Source organism: Tricharina praecox, assembly GCF_024521635.1.
Source record: "Tricharina praecox strain CBS 144465 chromosome Unknown BZA05scaffold_3, whole genome shotgun sequence".
Taxonomy (NCBI): Eukaryota; Fungi; Ascomycota; class Pezizomycetes; order Pezizales; family Pyronemataceae; genus Tricharina; species Tricharina praecox.
In genome coordinates this window covers 691,306-710,616 of record NW_026250405.1, presented here as the reverse complement: position 1 = coordinate 710,616, position 19,311 = coordinate 691,306, and the positions used below count along the sequence as shown (strand labels likewise).

At 52.8% G+C, this 19,311-nt stretch overlaps 4 protein-coding genes and 1 non-coding gene across 5 annotated transcripts; 1 reads left to right on the top strand and 4 right to left on the bottom strand.

The window, feature by feature from the left end:
* Nucleotides 1-1,694: 1,694 nt before the first annotated feature.
* BZA05DRAFT_386829 (uncharacterized protein) lies at nucleotides 1,695-3,005 on the bottom strand. The gene is made up of 2 exons (XM_051482519.1): nucleotides 1,980-3,005; nucleotides 1,695-1,927 (listed from the first exon to the last, which is right to left on the bottom strand). The coding sequence occupies exon 1, from the start codon at nucleotides 2,644-2,646 to the stop codon at nucleotides 2,371-2,373; it is 276 nt and encodes a 91-aa protein (XP_051342942.1). The 5' UTR covers nucleotides 2,647-3,005; the 3' UTR covers nucleotides 1,695-1,927; nucleotides 1,980-2,370.
* Nucleotides 3,006-10,973: 7,968 nt separating this feature from the next.
* BZA05DRAFT_386826 (uncharacterized protein) lies at nucleotides 10,974-13,328 on the bottom strand. Its single transcript, XM_051482518.1, has 2 exons — nucleotides 11,759-13,328; nucleotides 10,974-11,706 (listed from the first exon to the last, which is right to left on the bottom strand). The coding sequence occupies exons 1-2, from the start codon at nucleotides 13,126-13,128 to the stop codon at nucleotides 11,139-11,141; spliced, it is 1,938 nt and encodes a 645-aa protein (XP_051342941.1). The 5' UTR covers nucleotides 13,129-13,328; the 3' UTR covers nucleotides 10,974-11,138.
* Nucleotides 13,329-13,458: 130 nt separating this feature from the next.
* BZA05DRAFT_386824 (26S proteasome subunit RPN7-domain-containing protein) lies at nucleotides 13,459-15,357 on the bottom strand. The gene is made up of 5 exons (XM_051482517.1): nucleotides 15,217-15,357; nucleotides 15,116-15,160; nucleotides 14,777-15,057; nucleotides 13,944-14,705; nucleotides 13,459-13,893 (listed from the first exon to the last, which is right to left on the bottom strand). Exons 1-5 carry the CDS (start codon nucleotides 15,281-15,283, stop codon nucleotides 13,663-13,665), a joined length of 1,386 nt encoding a protein of 461 aa, XP_051342940.1. The 5' UTR covers nucleotides 15,284-15,357; the 3' UTR covers nucleotides 13,459-13,662.
* A 1,262-nt stretch (nucleotides 15,358-16,619) lies between these two features.
* Nucleotides 16,620-16,704, bottom strand: BZA05DRAFT_t33. Its single transcript has one exon. It is a non-coding gene; the product is annotated as a tRNA-Arg (tRNA).
* Nucleotides 16,705-17,594: 890 nt separating this feature from the next.
* On the top strand, nucleotides 17,595-18,371 carry BZA05DRAFT_441605 (uncharacterized protein; the record flags this gene model as incomplete). The annotated part of the gene is made up of 1 exon (XM_051486679.1): nucleotides 17,595-18,371. The coding sequence occupies one exon, from the start codon at nucleotides 17,595-17,597 to the stop codon at nucleotides 18,369-18,371; it is 777 nt and encodes a 258-aa protein (XP_051342939.1).
* Nucleotides 18,372-19,311: the final 940 nt, after the last annotated feature.

The window sequence follows — 19,311 nt, the reverse complement described above, 5'->3', positions numbered from 1 at the left end:
CCGGCTTCTCCGAACGTGTTGGTTTTTTTCTTTTTTTCCTTTCTTTCCCTGTTCATCTTCTCTTCCAAATTCCCAATTGCACGCACGCGGTGGCTAACTATGGGTCGGGTATTTTTAGGCACGATTATTTGCATTCTGAACTGAGCTCGCACCAGGCGCCCATGGAGTCGACTGGTAGTTACTCGACATAACCAGTTACCTACGGGTGGGCGTGCGTACGTGCGTTCTGCGTTCCGTGAGGCTGACACCCACTCGTCTAAGTGGGAGATGGGAGATGAATTTCCGCGGGCGATATCTAGGTAGAGTATCTAACTACCGTTGAAATCGAGTTCCGAGCCGGTGGAGTGGAGTGGGGGGAAGGGAGGAGGAGGATCCGGATCGCTACGTAGGTAGCCTGCGCTGCGCTTGAGCCCCCTCCACAATTGGCCAAAGTAGCGAAAAAATAATAATCAAAAACAGGGGAACGGCCAGGAGGATGGATGGATGGATGACTGCAGTCGTGTCGAGTTGCTGTGCGGTAGGTTCAGGTTCAGGTTCAGGTTCGGGTTCGGGGGCCCGCCCGTAAGTTGGTTGGTTGTTCCACTACGGTACTGGGTATAACATCCTCCCAGCTGGTTGGGTGAATCGAGCTCCAGGCGGCTGGACCCTGCGGCTGGAAATTGCGATCCGCTGGGGGGTGGGAGGGGGGAGAAGGGGAGGGAGGGGGGAGAAGGGGAGGGGGTGGTAAAAAAGCACCTGCAATTTGGATCCGGCCCGAAGCCTTACGGGGGGAGCCTATCGAGAGTGTGTGTAGTATCGCGAATCCGAAGCCCAGCAGCGGGCTCAACTCAATTGATCAATCAAGCACCAGGTCACGCAAATCCACTCCACTCCCTCCACCCCACTCAACTCTACCCTGCTCCAGACACAGACGACTACGGTACGGAGCGGCAACTGCGAAGTCCACTCTCAGTCCCACTCCCATTAGTCTCGACTCTCCAAAGCCCGGCTACGGACTATGGCCCGTATGTATGGTATGTGCGCAGACGATCCCCCTCCCCCGGGTGCCCGGCCAGACAGGGCAACGCCGACCTGACCTTCCTAAATCACATTCAGCCGGAAGCCTGCCACACACACAAACCTCAACTCTAGAGCACCGTACCGTACGCAGAGTACTGGCATGGAATGCGACCAGACCAGACTCTAACTGTTGCGGACGTCGGTCGGTCGGACGCTTCCTCTTGTGCGGTCGCGTCGCGATGTGCTGCCATGCCATGGCGGTGGCTTGCTATTGAAACCGCACGAGCTTCAGAGCTGGTGGGGGTTGCAGGTGGGGGGTTGGGGGTTGGGTTGAGGCCTTCCCTTCCCTTCCATTCCATTCCAGCATGGAAGATGTGCCGGACACAGATAACTCTACTCCAGAGCACCTACCTGATCACCTGGTTTCGGAAGGCCCGGGTTTCGGAACGACTCCTGATGCGTTGCGATGCGATGCTCAGGCCGCTTCGCCAATCTGTTGGTATTCTGCTCGAACGGCGGTTGTCTTGATAACCAAGGTACCAGTACTGGTGCTTACACCTCGAACCACCGAGGACGGATAATCGCCGCTCGCTCGCTCGCTGGAACTAATGAAGATTGTGATCACCGGTGATGGACTCTCTCTCTCTCTCTGATGATGATTATGATGATGCTGATGATGATGCTGATGATGATGCTGATGATGATGCTGATGATGATGCACGGCGAATGTATGCATAGGAACACCGCACATCGTTTTAGGGAGTTTACCTTTTACTCCAAACTCTACTCTACGTACATACATACGCGCCTCCTTGTTTGTGGGGAATCGGAGCTTTTCACGTGTGGTGGTCTCGATGCACGATGCAATCGACGAGATCGGCTAGTTAGCCGGATGAAAACAAAGCCGTCACTACCTACTAGGACTTAGGTAAGTTCGTACTAGGTACACGACGGACGGGCCTGACGTTTGGGGTGGGCAGCCGCTGTTCCACGGTTCGCAACTACCGTACGGTAGTCTACGGTACTTTACTAGTTGCGCCGCGCAGCTGCGCAGGTGCGGCGGCGGTAGAGTCACGATACCTCCTCACGTGCACCTTACCGTATGATTAGTACACCGGTACTGGATCCGATAGATAAGCATCCGAAGGCAACGAATCGATCTCCTACCTACCATCCATCCACACATCTCTACATATCCGCCAAAGGGACTACCTACCAACGTGTTCGTCGCCGTGTCTCAGGTCTCCGTCGTCGCCTGGAACCATCTCGTTCTCCACCAGCCATTCCCGCACGTGCGCTCCGGCCGTTTGCGTGATCGCAGCCTAGCTTTGCTGCACGGCTATCATGTATCTACTGCTAGTATGATAGCTATTACCGGTAGAGATCTCCCACGCGCCAGCCTTGACTCTTGACTGTTGAGCTTGTTGGAGTGGGGTGGGGGGAGTCGTTGAGGAATCGTTGAGGTATGCTACATATCATACCTGGTATGTACATGCATACATAGGGGAGTGGGAGTGAGCACCGCGCTACGACGGCGGCGATGAGGAGGAGGAGAAAGAAGAGGAGGAGAAGATGGAGGAGAAAGTCCAACAATCGGGACAATGTTCTCCTTCTCGACCATTTGCCGAAGGCCCGAAGATGCATCATGAGGGTTTTAGATACGGGAGGGTGCCGTACTACTACCTAGTATATGGTACCGGTAGGTAGTGTGAGGTACATACCGTTACTATGTAACTAGAGTACCAGTAGATATGGCAGTATCCGTCCCGCGTGCTCTTTGGCACGGAAGAATACCGTACTGCTAGTACAGGTAGGCATCGTTACTTTGTCCCGCGTGCTCTTTGACGAGAGTTGAAGCATGGTTACCGGTATGTACTACGGTATGGTACTAGGTATACGATGATGGTCCTGAGATTCTCCTCGTCCTGACCATAGAGCACGCTACATAGAAAGCCCTTCGGAGATATACTTACGCGGCGCATTGCTTTTAATTTTTAATATTTTTCCTCCAATTTTGTGGATTCGGCGCCCGGAACATCACCCGAGAACCACGAACGCCTGGCTCTAGCTTGCGACGGACAATACGTAATGTATGGTTGGGGACGCCTAAAATAGGAGTGAAAAAATGCCCAACTCCACCCTCGGTTTAACTCAACCACAACACCCAGTAAAATTAAAAGAGCTCTATAGCACGATAGAGAAAGGGTTATAGTAGGTCGCTATAGAAGTAAAATAAAAATGAAAAGCGTGGTGAATTAATTTAAGCGGGTTGAAAAAAACTGATTTGTATGGGGAGGATTTTGGAATGTCGCAAATGATAGCATGCATTAAGGCTCTAGCGCTCTTTTATTTTCTTCAAGCGACAATACGAGTGACAGATATTGAACCTTAATCCAGGCCTTGGCGCCGATTGATCCTTGCTCACCCCAACTGAGCTCGCGCATGAGTGCTGTTCGACTTGGACCTCCTCAGGACACACGCAAATAGGTCAAAAATGGGGCCATACGGCCCAAAAATCTTCACAATTACGAGAATTACTTGCTCTGTATTCGAAAAATTGCCTGCGCCGCACTTCTTGACCCTCATTTTGGCGTAGACACACTTACTCACTCGTGATTTGTCAGCGAAATGAATGTCGCATTTTACTCCGGTTATAGGCGTCCCCAACCATAGGCACCCTTTTTTTCTTTCTTTTTCTTTCGTTCTTTCCTGTCGGCAGCTGCTGGAGGGGAGCTGAAATGGCGCTTCCGGAGCTCACTAACTAACTGACTTAAGCACCTAGTAAAGCCCTGTAGGTTCGGCTCATGGATCACCTCAAATCCGGGGCTCAGACTACAGGCCAGGGGGGGATCAAATAATCGATGCTGAATGGAGCTTCCGCCTGCACACGTCAGGTTTCCATACCACGCCCACCCTCCCCCCCCCTTCCCCGGCGGGTCGCTGATAATTATTGACATCTGCTGCTCTGTGCGACCCCCTCCACCACCGTTGTCAACGTTCGTGCATAATGAGCTAGTCTCGAAGCGCCGATATCTAGCGAAGCCAATACTCTGCACAGCTCTGCTCTCCTCTGCCTGCGCTCATGAGGCAACTTACTCTACCACTCTACATACTTGCCTGCCTGCCTAGCGAATTTTGTGACCAAACCTTTTTGCTACATACCGCACATACCGTACCGTACTCTACTCTACCTAGAGGGTACCTACCGGCTCCTGGGATTCATCATCATTCGACGGATTTTCTTCGACCGCTGATGCCCGAAACTTGATATCTATGCCTGATTGGATCTGATCGCGGAGACGGTGTTGCGTGTCCGAAATAGGTCGCTGATTCTCGCCATGTCCTTGCCCTTGCCCTTGCCATGCTTGGCAAGGCTCGTATCGTGTCGTGTTCGCCGTTGTTGATTGTTGATCATCGATAGCTGAGCTCCCCGAGCTGAGCTGGTGGGTGCCCCGTGTGTCGTTGTTGGTGGTGATGGTGATGTTGGTGGCGGCGACACTGCGACAGTCGGTTGCAGGTTCCACGCAGGCGCACGGTTGCATTGCAAACACGGCTCCTCCGTGATGTGATGTCGTGTTCTCGACACCCTCTACTCTAGATAGGTACTCTGGATACACAACGGGGAGCCTCAGACCGAGTCAGGATGTGCACTCGGACTCTCTAACGGTTGCTCATTTTCGGATAAGCGCGCGTTGACTGGGGGGGAGATGGAACAGCCAGATGCAGATGCAGATGCAGAAACAGAAGCTCACATCGAAGCCCGTGCTCGGTTGATAGTGGTGGTGGTGGATGGCTGTGAGTGATGCACCGTGTAAGCCCGGCCAACCAGACGAAGCCAACGGTTCGCACTCCACAATCACAATCCGTAATCCACATCCACCATCCGGCCCCTCCCCCTTCACCCCACTAGATGTGGGGCCTAACTAAGCACGTAAGCGCTCCAGCAGCGGTTAAGTTTTGGGAGTACCCAGTATTATGCGCAACCCACATAGGTAGTCATGGATGCTACTCTACCAGCCCAGCGCTGGGCGAAGTCCAGAGTCCGGAACTCGATGTCGGCCCCATAGGGCTCTCGGTAAGGTCGGACAACCGGACGCTACTAACTATACCTAGAGTAAGCAGTAGTAGACCTACATACATATCTACCTTTCCGAACTCCGTTTTCCCAATCCACTTCGCGCCAGTATGTAGTTGGATCAAATAAAAACGTGGCGGAAACGTGGGAATTGTGGGGGGAAGGGGGGCGGGGGGCGGGTCTCGAATAGGGTATCTATCGTTATGTGGTTACGGTACCGCATCTAGGTATGAAGTTACCGGTGAGAATCGAATCGAATCGATCGGGATGATGACGACGACGGGCGGCGGGCGACAAAGACGACGCTGGGTTGGGTTTGATGTGACAGCGAATTTTCCTTTTTTCCTTCTCCAACGCATACAACAACTATACTATACCTACATCATACGGTCGATGCGATCTGAACCTTCCGACGGACGGCAGGACGACAGAGGACGGACGGACGGACGACAGCGGACGGACGACAGCGGACGGACGGACGGACGGGACCGCCCCTCTCCGCCGCGGCCGCCCCCATCTCCTCTCCGCCATCTGCAGCCCGTCCGAATCGAAAGGGCTTCGAGATCCATGAGAGGGGTTTTTTTTATTACATGCCTGCGACTCTGCGACTCTCCTGCGACTCTCCTGCGGGATGATCCATTTGCCCGGACTTTCAACGGCGGCGGTGATCATGATCATTAGAAAAGCCGGTGCCCGGGGAAATAAGCATCGCATCTCATGCAAACGACAGGCGACATACCCAGGGAGGCAATACATTGACCGGTTCGCGAAAAACGCTCAACCTTCCATTAGATATTGGGGGGCTTTGGGGGCCGTTAGACGACGACGACTCTGCTTCGTATGTAACTCGTTTTTTGCCACCTATAGATGGATGTGTGTATGTAGGTAGAGTAGAGTGCTCACCGCGATCCCCCGGTGACGATCGCGAAATCCTCCGAGGCTACATACATACCTACATACCTACATACGCGCGCTTTCTCCTGCGCCGGCACAACTCCGAGGCTACGGCTTCGGATCGGAGTTGTAGAGTGGGTATGTGAGGCCTTCTGCTGTTACGTTCCAGAGGGTTGCCCCTGCCCTCGCAGTCTCGCACAAACATAGTCCGATTCCGAGGAGCCTTGGTTAACTAAGTAAGTAACTTAAGACTATGGCTAACTATGGCTGATCCATGATCCATCTGCCGCGTTTGGTTTTTAAAAACAGTTCGGGTGGGTGGGTGGGTGGGTGGGTGGGTGCAAAGATGTGCCGAGTGCTGGCGCATGTTTCACCTGCCTGGCACAGAAAACGGTAGGTGGAAACTTGAGACGCATCGAACGGTGTTCTCCGCCTATGTAGGTAAGATGTAGTTACCTGCTCGTGAGCCAGTGAACACCAGTAGCAGGAGCAGTATGTAGCAGCGGTAGCAGCGGTAGCAGCGGTAGCAGCGGTAGCAGCGGTAGCAGCGGTATTGCACCCCAAAGAGACAGCCGGCTGCACAACACCACCGCCGCCGCCGCAGCAGCAGCACCGTACCCGTCGGCGGTTTCTGGATCTTTCTTAACTACCTGCCAACCTGCCTGCCTGCTTACCGCTTCACACCAGCTCAGCCCAGCTCCGTTAGGCCGCAAGCCTCTCCTCCCCCCTCCCTTCCCTTTTCACGGCACTTGTGGCCTGTCGAAGTCCCTCGAGCTCCCTGGGGCCTGCACCCCACTCGCTCGCGTCTTCCTCCCGCTTTCCCTTTGCTTCCTTTTTCTATTCATCTAGGTGGAGTATCGCCGCATTTTGGAGAGTTAGGTATGATACTCTACCTCGCTCCCTTCGCTTCATTTTCCACCTATGCCATACGCTGCCGCTGCCGCTGCGCCGTCAGGCTCAAAGTTCAAACTCCGCTGGGCGTTCTGCACACTCAAGGATGTCCTGGAAGCTCCTTACACGGTTACCTGCGTATGACTGTAAGATGTATCTATCTACTGGGTCACTGCCTGCTTGCCTGCTTAAACGTACACGCGCCTTGCGTGTGCAGTGTACTGTGTGCTGCACTGACATTGCCGTTGCCGAGCCCGCCGACGACGACGACTTTTCCTGCGCGGTTTCATTTACCGTAGTTACTTAGAGCATGACATGTAACTACGGCCGGTTGGCCGGCTAGGGTAGGGTGAGTGGCCATGGCTATCAGTCAGAATACCTATCCCTTGATTGGTCGGTCGGTCCGCCGGTCGGTTTGGCTAGCTGGGCGGCGGGAGAGCGTCTTCCGGTACATACATACATCCTACATACATCCTACATACCTCATATCATACATACCTGGGCGCCTGGTGCGAGTCGCGAGTGATGACTAGTGCCCGCTACAATAGGCTAGCACACAAGAAGCGGGCGCCGGGCGGGTGAGTGCACTGCACTGCACTAACTACTACTAGTATAAATAAGTAGGATGTATGTAAGTAAGAGGTAAGGACTTGCTGGCTTGGTTGAATCATCTCTGAGTCCTTTCGTTTGTATGTAGATATTGTACATACATACGCCGAATTCGGCATGATTTACACCGCTGCGTCCCTAGGGTACAAGCAATGCGCTAATCACGCATTTATTGCACCCGGATTGTCGCAAAATGCGTTGCACATCGGTTTTTGACAGATACGCACTGTGATAATTGCGTTGTTGCTAGTAAATGCGTGAATTCTGCCAAAGCTTTACTCGCAGGTGACATACTGAGGGGGGACAAAAAACCTCGGCCGGGCAGGAGTGTAATTCGTACGGCGCCACACCATAATTCGTGACCATTCACCACGCCAAAAATTGGGCCTGTGGTGGTTACGACTATTGGTGCAGTGCCGGACCAAAGGAAAGCTTTTGTATTGGTCTTTTTACGTACAAGTGTCATCCGGAAAGCATTGGAAGAGTCAATCAACCGAAGTAGTTGGAGTCATTGAGGGTATGACTCTAATCAATGATCACGAATGACTCTAGTCATTGAAGGAATGACTTTAGTCAATTAGCAGGAATGACTCCAGTCACCGAGTAGGAATGACCAAGTAAACCTGCGAGACTCGAATAAAAACCCAACCTCAACAGTCTATTGAAGTTTATGTCGACAGCGCGATGATTTTGGCCTTCGCGATGCGCATCACGGTGATGTTGGAGTACTCCTGTCTACCTAGGTAAACTGCCGTAGTCTGGTCTCCTCTCGGCGCCGCTGTAGAGTAGGTATACGCATCGGCACTCCTTCTCCTATGTGAGGACATTGAAGAAGCCTCGTTCATGAGTAACTATTCAAAGGGCGAGAAGGTAGAGGGGGGGGGGGGGGGAGAACCTAAATTTCCGGCTGTGAGTAGTGTATAGGTTTAGAGATCCTTCGACCGCCCGCCGCGCAACCATATGCGCGTCCACCAGACCGTATTTGTGCCAACATCTCTAGGCATCCAAAGTTTGACACCTCCTCTCTCTCTCAGCATCATCATCATCTACAGAATAGACGATCAACCTCTACCTCATCCCTCTCTACATAGTACCCATTTCAACGAGAGCAACAGATCCATGGCGAGGATATTAGGTTATTTAGTCTTGCGAGGGCTCTTTTGTTGAAGCACCGGCGGCGGTAGGCCACCGTCGCTAAGTTTGTGGCCTCGTCACCAAGAAGTTAAGCTCGTTATCACACCGTGTCCTTTTGTACATAGTACACTCTCTATTTTACTTCTGTATCATACACTGTCTTTACATGAGCGTCAATACATCCATTGGCATCAATATCTTTTGCTGATTCTTCTCCAGGTCGACCGGCGTGACGAGGATGGGGAGCACACACAGGTGACAGTGGAGAGAGCACACACACAAGAGAGACCAGAGATGGGAGGTTGGCCGTCTATTAGATAGATGATGATCAAGAAGAAGAGAATCTTTGGGTGCCGACTTAGGTCCCCCTCCTCATTTGGTCAACCCGGCCATGCCCACCAAAGTTGATGCCCACTACTACCACATTCGTTTCCTCTCGCTGACAGCTCCTCTCACAGACAGCTCCTCCTCTCACAGACAGCTCCTCCTCTCACAGACAGCTCCTCCTCTCACAGACAGCTCCTCCTCTCACAGACAGCTCCTCCCCCACTTTCTCCTCTCGCCTACAGCTCCATCACCACTCCGCCACAACAGTGTACAACCCCCGGCGAGAAGGAGTTGTGTAGTGTCCCCGGCTGGAAGAGTGTGGGAAGACCAAAGGTTGACAGCCAGCGCAGGACAGCAAGAACAGGGACATGGATGACTACGGCACCAGCGGAAATGTGCTATCTGCCGAGACGGGTGGGGTATGGTATCCATGATGGGAGAGTCTGCTATCAGCGGCGGGGAGAGTGCGGTATGCAGCGAGGCAACTGTAGGAAGGCATAGGGGGACAAGGCACATATGGAGTATTTAGTATTATAGATTAATGCAACACATTTGATAACACTGCAAATTACCCAAAAGAACGCATTATACACCAGCCCATTTTGCGACATCGTGGAATCCCATTTTGCGACACCGTGGGCTGCATTTTGCGACACCGTGGACTACATTTTCCGACACCGTGGACTACATTCTGCAGCGCGTTTTGCGACATCGTGGACTACATTCTGCAGCCCATTTTACGACGTTAACGTATATCTCGGCGACTACGCATTCCTTGTACCCTAGGGCGTAGATCTGGTGGATCTAGTGGACCTAGTGGGGGGGGGGGGCTTGTGTGGTGTTGATTACACACTACTGCTGCTGTTAGTATGCAGAGTACCGCCGGTCTCACCGCCGGTCTGCAACCTGTCACTCGCCGCTCTCACCGCACTGGCACGGCACGACACGGTATGTACATACTAGAGTGCCTAGTAGCGGCTGCCGTAGCTGTGGCCTCAGTACATACCGGCCGAGCAAGGCTTCCGAGGACCGATAGTTCTTGCAAGTTACTCGTCGCGATCGCGAATTGTAGCTAGGTAGGTACCAAATTTGCACGCCCCCGACGCCCGTATACAGGCAGGTAGGTACGTAGTTACATAGGCACACACGATACGCCGGTACGGTACGGTACGGTACTACGGTTCACCCACTTTATCTATGTAGCTATAGTAATCATCGGCAGCCTTCGACGCATGTCGATGTCCTTCGCAATAACCAGTAACTAGTACCTACTCGAGTAACCCCCCGTGATTCGGGAAAAGATTCGGGAAAGCAAAGCCCCCAGATGTCTACTGTCCGCCGGCCGGAATCTGACAATCACACGGGATCACTCAAATTTACCGTTCCGTTCAGTGAAAATGTCGATATTTGCGCCCAAAATCCAACGATCGCGCAAGGTCTGGGGGTTGTCGCTACGTCACAGCAATTTCAAGAACGACTGCATCATATTTTCTGAATCCTAGGGGTTGAGGGCAGGATTTCATGTGGTGGTGGGGGGGGGGGGCAGTATGGTCGTGAAAAGCTGTGAAAATCACGCGAATTTGCACTTCTGTGTGGAAAGTGGGCCTTAAACCATCCTCACAACCACCATGAGATAATTGAAACCCTTTATGGTATCTAAAGAACAACTATATAGTTATAGTCCTAATCTGGAGTGTTGGTGGTGCGACTGGGTGGGTGGAGGAGTGGCCATTTCTGAGACGATTTGGAACTCTAGCGCGGTACGATCCATAGGATAGTATTTGAGCTCGTAGCTTGCAGCTTGGCTCGTTCCTTACATGGCTCCTTCTACGGCGGGCTCCGATCATTGCTAGAGAGTAAATAACGAGTGACATATGGTGGAATTGATATTCGATAATACGTCGTTCATTCTGCGTATCCTGCTCGTTGGTTGAAGGGATTTACTATACTGTCCTTCACATTGCTCGCCGTGACTGCCGACTAGACGTGAACGTTCAGAGACGGGGATATTGAGAGAAAGAAAGCAGGATGTAAAAGTAAAATTGTCCATGAATTCTTTTCTGTAGCTAACCCGCAACATCATGCGCCATGACTCACACTATCCCACCTTTTGTATTTTCGAAAACCGCCAATACTTAATCCCACAAGTGCAAATACTGTAGCAACCCCGTAACGACCAAAACGATTCTACCCCCATGCTCCGGCGCCTTCACAACGGTCCCCAGCGGCCATCCAACGCGCCAGTCGCCCTCATGATGCCCGCCCTACCCATCAACTCCTCACGGCCCTGCACCCACATCCTCGTCTTCTCAAACTCATACATGACGCAGTTCCTGCGTCCCGCCCTCTTCTCGCCAGTACCCACTTTCCTTCCGACGAAATCGAACTCCCAGACCCCGCCCTCCACACCCGCAAGCACCTCCCCACCGCCAGGGGATCCCGAGGCGAGCGAGTACACGGGCGATTCCCGTATAACAGCGTTGCGGGTGTTCCGGTGCGGCGTGTAGCGGTTGCCGGTCGAGCTGTGCAAGTAGGTTGCCCAGCCGTGGGTGCGCTCGTCGGAGCTGTTGTTTGCGTCGAAGGATGGGTGGTGCAGCGGGGAGCTGTAGGCGCGGCCGCCCGGCATGCGGATATCGAACACTTTTAGGAGACTGTGGCGGGCTCCGCCAGCGATGATCCTCTCGCGTCCGATCGGTAGCAGGGAATAGATCTTGGAGTTATCGATAGGGTCGAAGAACTCGGCTACGTGCAAGTCTGGCGAACGGAGGTCGTGGACTCTGCGGAATGTTAATCCACGGGAACCGAGAGGTGGAAAGGATGGAAACCTACAGTGTGGCACCGGTGTACCATCCCGTGATGAACACATCTGATTTGGCTCTGATGTCTGGGAAGGGCGCGATGGGATTCACTGAGGATGTCTGGCAGCCGACACAGCCCGAGGCATCGTACTTGCGTAAGAGCGTCAGTCCGGTCGGGGTGATGCTGTAAATAGCGAGTGGATCCTCGCTGCTCTTCCCAACCGCGAGCAAACCTGGCGAGAGCAGCTGGGTGCTCCATGGTTGATCTTCAGTCGACCATGTCGTGATTTCGCTCGCGATATCCACCATCACCTTCCCGCCACCCCCACCACCACCTTCAGGTGGTAGTCTATGCAGCGCAACAAGATCATTTCCCAGCACACTTGACACCAAATCCCCGAGCATACTCGCATTTCGTACCTGCTGTCCCCTAGTATTGAGGGACATATCGACCGCCACGGAGCCCACGCCACCGGCCGTCGCATCCGGCGTCAAAAGCCTTATGCACGACATCGTGCCGTTAGCTCTTCCGACCAGCGCTCTGGCCTCATCTCCGTTCGAATCCGCATCCGAAAATAGCTGCATCGCCGTGATATCGTCTTTGCCGGCCACGTGCGCCGCATCTGCATACACCCACCACTTCTCCTTGACCCCTCCGCGGCGCCTAATCAGCAGATCCTGACCGGCGCCCATACCCAGGGTGTTGCCCACAGCATGCAGCACGGGATGATACCCGACACTCTGCTTCCCGTCCTTGACCTGGACAGCCGCTGCCCAGCGATGGTACTGTGGCGCGGCAGGCCTCCAGTGCGCACCCTGGGCAGCCGCGCCACCCCTCCAATCCCCGCGAGTATGCCTCGCGGCATAGAACCTCAGCGGCTTCTGGATCAACACATCAGGATCCAGGACCTCTGCGACGAACGCGCGACGGTCGAAGTTGTGCGACAGCAGCGTCAGCTCCTGCGCGTGTCTCTGCCAGAACTTTGCGTCCGCGGCGACGGCGGCGACGGCAGCGACATCTTCCGGCGGCGATAGCGTGGCGTAGATCGACGGAAACCGGGCCTGCACGAAGATTTGCCAGCCGTGTTGGCGCGCGACGAACTGGTGGAGCGTCCGGCAGGTGCGGCTGAGGGCGGCGAGGGAGGACGCGTCCGGGATGTGTGCGATTACCGCGTGGAGGAGGTCGAACGGGAGGGTCGCGAGTACCGGCTGCGGCTTAATGGCGGTTGTGGTCGTTGGTTGGTTGGCTGGTTGCTTGTTGTCCATGTATGTCGTGTAGAGAAAATCGATTTGAAGGAGTTTGCAGGAGATGTAGGAGGTTAAGAATACGTATCTTCTGTACCTCTTGATAACAAAGGTGAAGAAGTAGGCGAGCAGCAGGGCTGCAGTCAAGTGCGTCATGGTCTGTTTGGTGCATGATGACAAAACACAAATCTATTTGTGGGGAGGGAGGGGGGGAGTCACAATCAACTGGCAACTTTGGATGGCTTCTGCAGAGCATATTGACTCTCGGGTGAGAGAGCTTGGAGAATCAAGGTCTGTTGATCGGTAAGTTTGGCGATCTATCTAGCTGCCGCCGGGCCGTACCGACAGTCAAGGAGCAGGGAGTTTTACCAGGTAAACGCACAGCGGAGAGCCGGATGATACGAGAACAATCCACTAGACTGCCTTTGTGGAATGGATCACCGCTGAAGCGCAGGTATCACACCGTCACTCAAGAATGCGTCAATCGCGGTTAGTGATTTAATTGCAATAGTCACCCAGCCAATTCTCCATTCATGCAACATTAAAAACAGTGCAGATGCCTCATGAAAACAACCCAGAAATTGTGGCAAAGGCAAGTTATGACACAGCACGACACCAGAAACATCAATCATGAAATGAGCCTTTTAACCTCCAAGTAAAACGAAACGCCCGAAAACCCCGCGGACCAGCCTATGTGAATCTCTCTAAGAAGCCCGGCGGCCGACTGCCGATAGCGCGGCCACCCTCTTGGAAAGGCATTCCTGCGTGATTCTGTCCTTTCACTCCTTTGACTTCCAGCCCCGCGCGCACCATGTTCACCCTCACCAACTTAAGCCGTGCTGCCCGTTCGTAGTTGCGTGCCATCGTAAGGGTGTCTTTGTGTACCGTCGCCCGCATGTCCGTTTCCTTCGCCACGAGGAGCTTCGTTTGTTAGTAAGAAGACCCCGGGAACGAAACATAGAACCACGTACTCTGTTTTTGGTATCAATCCGAGCATCCAGGATTCCTTGGCCAATCATGCTCACCAGCTCTTTCTCCAGTTGAGTCTCATTGGTATCGAACGCTTCGGCCATGCTTGCCAAAGTGACGCACGAAAACGGGATAAAGTATTGTACAATACTCTTGGATTGGATGATATCGTAGAGCCACTTCACGTGTCGCGTAAGGTGAATATCAAGTAGGTAGTCATTCCTGTACTCGTTTAGAATCTGTAGACAGTTGCTGTATTTTGCCGTGTAGAAGTATGAGATGGCATGACGGATTTGCGGTTCCAGCTCCAAGAAGGATCGAAAGTTACTGTTGTCAAGAACCTCTGCTTTGAGGGTGCTGCGGTCCATAGACGCTAGAGCGCACAGACCACCGTATACTGCGACATCGTTGGCCGAGATAACCTCGTTGAAGCTATTACCTAGTGTCGACGGGCAATCGAGGAAGCATCTTGCAGCGTCCAGGTAGTGGCTGTTACTGAGGTTTGCCAGTCCCATGGCGGCGGCAAGCTTCGGTTTGAGTTCCTCTTCCTCGTCCGGCGTCCTCTGAAGGTTCCCGATCTTTGAAACGTGGGACTGCACCGACATGTAGTTCCCCTGCTCAACACAAACGCGGATGATCTGAAGTGACATGTCGAGGACGTGTTTGGGAGCCGTACAGAAGTCGCGCATGCGGCTGTACGACTTGAACGCGTTAGGTAGCTCGCCCGAGGCGTAGTAGTGATTGCCTAAGTCTTCGTGGCCCATCTGCGCAAAGATAACCCGTCAGTTGCCGCATTCACAGAGAGAGAGCATGGGATCGGAGCGCTGAAAAATACCCTGATGCTTTCTTTGATCAAGTTATGCTTGTAGCTCTTCAACGCCGCCTCCATCTTTTCCGTCTCGGCCGCAACCTTACGTGTAGTCCTATCCGCCCATTCTTCATCCGGCTTCGCATCGGGATCGTTCGGAGCGATCTTCTGTAGGAACGAGACTGCAAGCCTGTAGCACTTGACGTCGGAACCTTGCTTGAGGAGCTTGATGGCGATCTTCACGGCTTCGACCGAGAGTGGGACAGAGTGCGTGGCGATATGGATCAGACGGCTGATTTGCGTACGGCCTGTAGTATCAGATACATCAGCTTCCAGCAATGGGGATGATGTTCGAGGGTGTCGCACCATGGTAGTTCGCGATGTAGGTCTCAAGGTCTAAACGTGGGGCGCCTAGTGGGGTTAACAAGACCTTCCCAGGCATAGAAAGAACAGATGAAGAAAGGTACCATGAACAACGGTATGGTTTGCAGCTGCCCGGCCTTCGAAGTAGGCATTTATTGGGTCGGACGACATGATTGGGGATGGAGGGAGGTGAGGGTGTGCTGTGGTTGAAGGTGCTTGCTCAAGCTGCGTGGGATAATGGAGGTTGGCGGCTGAAGATGGGTAAGCTAAGCTAACGATAAGATACATAGGATAGGGCCGGTGACCGGACACGTGACTTAAAGGTTCACTAGCAGACGCTGGACGGTGCTCGGGTGACAGAGAGTTGAGTGGATTCAATTTGGAATTTGAGGTAACCGAAAGTCGTCTCAACCCCTCGATGCTATTTCCGTGAGTCCATAATACCTAACAGCAGTCCTAAACATCTCTTGCACACTGTCGAGTAGGTATTTGAGCGGTAGATATTTGAGCGGTAGGTATTTGAGCGGTATGTAGAAGTATGATGTAAACTTTTACATACAAGGATGTTCTAACTCGTTACTCTGGAGAAACATGTTCTTAACTGCTCTCCATACCAGGACCAACGCTTTCACCGATTGGGACACCCTCCTGAACATGGCTACCGTACCAACATCCTCCACAGGCTTTGCGACTACAGAATCTTTCATAGCAACTCGAGGAACATCATGCACCTTATCTTCTGCTCTCAGTTAACTACCAAGGGTGTTTGTCGCCCGCATCCTCCTGATGTCTAATACCCGCAAGGATCCCTTCTGCCCCAACTAATGGACCAAGAAGAATGAGGAATCATTCAAGGTGGAGTTGCCTACCCGACGACTGATAGGCGAGGCCTCACCGATTCCGACCCCCCGTATGTGATGATGTACTAGCCCACTGGGAAATGCTGTCGGGATGCCATTCGTTCTCAGGACTGCTCTATGTGGGGATCGGCTCAACAAGATACGAGCCAGTACCGGGCTTAGTGACATGACAGAGTACCGGAGAAAGAGCACCGGTCTCGCTGCGGCCTTTGTACAGATTTGTCTCAACCAGCCTCGAACGAACACATCGGATGCTAACGAATCACTAAACTCGAACTTTCTGTTTGCAAAATTGCTGTACAGTGGCACTCTGACGATAAACGGAGATCACATGATCACACAATGCTAGCTCCCAGGCTTTCAATAGCTCTTCGTGACTACAGAAGAGTATCTCCCTGGACCACCACCGCCGCAATATAAACTCAAAGTCTCTCAGACGAAGGAAAAGTTTAATCTCCACCGGATAACCGTCGTCCGGAGGTTTCTTCCCTTTCCTAAGGCTCCCAAAACCGCCTCAAGGTCATCCTCTAACACTTTCCCCCTGGAACGGGGGTCTGGATTCTCACTCACAAAGTCCTTCACGTGCTCGTCCCGTCGCCCCCCACTAAAACACCAAAAAGATACATATTGGAACTGATGAGATCATATGACCACGGCAGGGATCGAACCTGCAATCTCTTGATATCGGAGTGTTACTCGTAGTCAAGCGCCTTGCCATTGGGCCACGCGGCCAGTAATTGTTTGTCTTGAGAGCATATTGTTTCAACATCAATTTGGATTTGCACGGTAGCTTCGGATGGTTGAGGTCGGTCATAACTTTCGGGGGGCGAGGCAGGCGGAAAGTTCCACTAATCGGAAAACCCCGAAGCCTACTAAGAGCTCACCAAACAGACCCAATTCTCATAAGGAGGCGAGGGACCTTACCAAGAAAGACGTGATCCGAAGCGGGCATATGTATACAGGCCGTGAAGCCTGAATATCCATAAGCTTGGGGACGGAATGGATCTATACGGGGTTTGACGCGGTCTTATCCCGTGTACGTCGCTTTTCCAGGGAATTTTCACAAGCTAGCACTCGCATGCGAAGTGCATCGCGAATATACTTTGAGTGTGAAAGGCTGAAGGTTTCTGGAGCTAGGCTTGAGTTCGAAAACGTTCCAAGAATAATAGCACCAAAACTTGCTATTCACGGCTGCTCGTTTGAAGGTTTGCTGTGACGGGAGTTCACGCCCTAACTCACATCTTAACTTACATTCCGCCTCGACCAACATCTCTCTTCAACCCACAGCTCTCCATCTTTCTCTTCAATACCTCTTTCTACCTATATCTCTCCTCAACCAACAACTCTCTTCGACCCACAACTCTCCTCAATATCCCTTTCGACCCACAACTCTCCTCAACCAACAACTCTCCTCAACCAACATCTCTCCTCTACCAACACTCTTTGCCCCGACCCATACTATCCACTGGCACCGTCGATACACTCGACTTGGATTTAGAACCTTGACTGCAGAACAACGCGCAGTGTACGTACATGCAACTTCCTACTCTGAGGGTTTGGACCATCGCTAACAGTAACTCCAGCTTTCCGAAGAACACATCCCCTGGAGAGCGGTGGGCGACATGAATCCCATTATCAAGAAACTTCGCGCCATGCTGGCCTACATAGCCAGTACGCCCTTCTACCGATTTTTCCGCCGGCTTTCCCGTCGGCGTCCCGCTCCATGGGAAAAAGCAAAGGCTGCCCGCGACGCTGCCTTCGCCAAGCAGACCGACGACAGCGTTGAAGCGCCTAATATCCGCGGCGCCTCTCTCGATAGCCAGATCGACGACAGCATGAAAGGCATTTCTATCCGCGACAGTCCGCCACCAGAGCCCGCCGACAGTCACCCGAACTACACGGAGGATGTAACCTTACTGTGCCAGGCAGACCCAGTCTACGCCTTCACCGCCACCACTACCACCACCACCACTACCACCATCAAACAACTGCCCAACCACTACCACACCTTCCACAAAGAATACGTACTTCAGCGCGTCGACTACGTCCTCATCCTTCCGCCAACAATTATTATCACGCCATGCGAGGACAACGATCCAGAATGGGTAGAGAGCAATTACCCGTACGAGCCTCCCATCCGGGGACTCCTGAGTCGGAATTGGGGAGCACGGAGGCATGAGACGTCGTGGCAGTATACGGCGTTCTGGGAAAGACAGGAGAGGTTGTCGCGGTCCCAGCAGAAGAGGCTGGATCAGAAGTATGGTGTTGGGATGAGAGTTGCGAAGCAGGCTGGGGAATTTAAGACCAGTAAGGGGGATGATTGTTACTGGACCGATGATGACGACGAAGATTCGGATGATGAGGATGAGGACGAAGATGATGAGGATGAGGAGGAGTAGGGCCAGGACGAAGATGATGATGGGGTGTATGTATCTGCTGGGGGTGGAGTACCCCTTGGAGCTTGAAGAGAAGCAATAAGGAGCATATACCCTTGAATCTACGGCCATCTCCTGGGGGTAATTTTTTTCATTCTTTTTTTTTTACTTAGGAATATAATTTAGTAATCTTTCCCACTACTGTTGTCTCCGCTGTCTTCCCCCGTGATCGTTCCACCTGAACAGAGGCTGGAAGAAGGTTTTCGTCCTGGACCACATGGCAGACGAGTGCCCTCAGTAACCAGTCGTTGAAATAATCAGGAGACCAAAAAAAGCTAGCTACCTCATTCGTTCCTACGAGATGAAAAGAACCCCTATCCCCGACTATTAACCATAATATGTACATTGGCCAACATCAGACCTTCCCTCTCAGAGCGGCCTCGCGCTTAACTCCTGGACAGTGCCTTGCTTTGACGGATCCAGCTCATAAACGCCATGTCCTACTCCGGCCTCGGGGTCACCCTGACTAATCTTCTGCTTCCCGCCACGCTTCCACGGTCTGAACATCTTCACCGCAAACGTCAGGTACGTGAGGTACAACACCCTTTCGCGAGTGACTGGAAGTCAGCAATCAATTGCCAGAACTCGCACCCGTGCCCGTACCCCCTCGGAAGGAATTCTCACAGCACTATAAGGTACCCAATGAACCGAGTAACATTCGCATAAGTAATTACACCGGTGCCGTAACTGGTAATATAATTCACCATGGAGACACCCGGCCAGAGTGAAGATTATCGCCAGCAGGCTCCATATCGATGCGATCGATACCGCGTAGGTGGGCCGTAGATGGCATTTAAAGAAGAGGATTAGGTCCAGTGCCGAAAGGAGGATGAACTAGATCTGGATCGGCCATCTGTGATTACTTTAGCAACCTATGTATCTACCTAGGGAGGGAACATTTGGC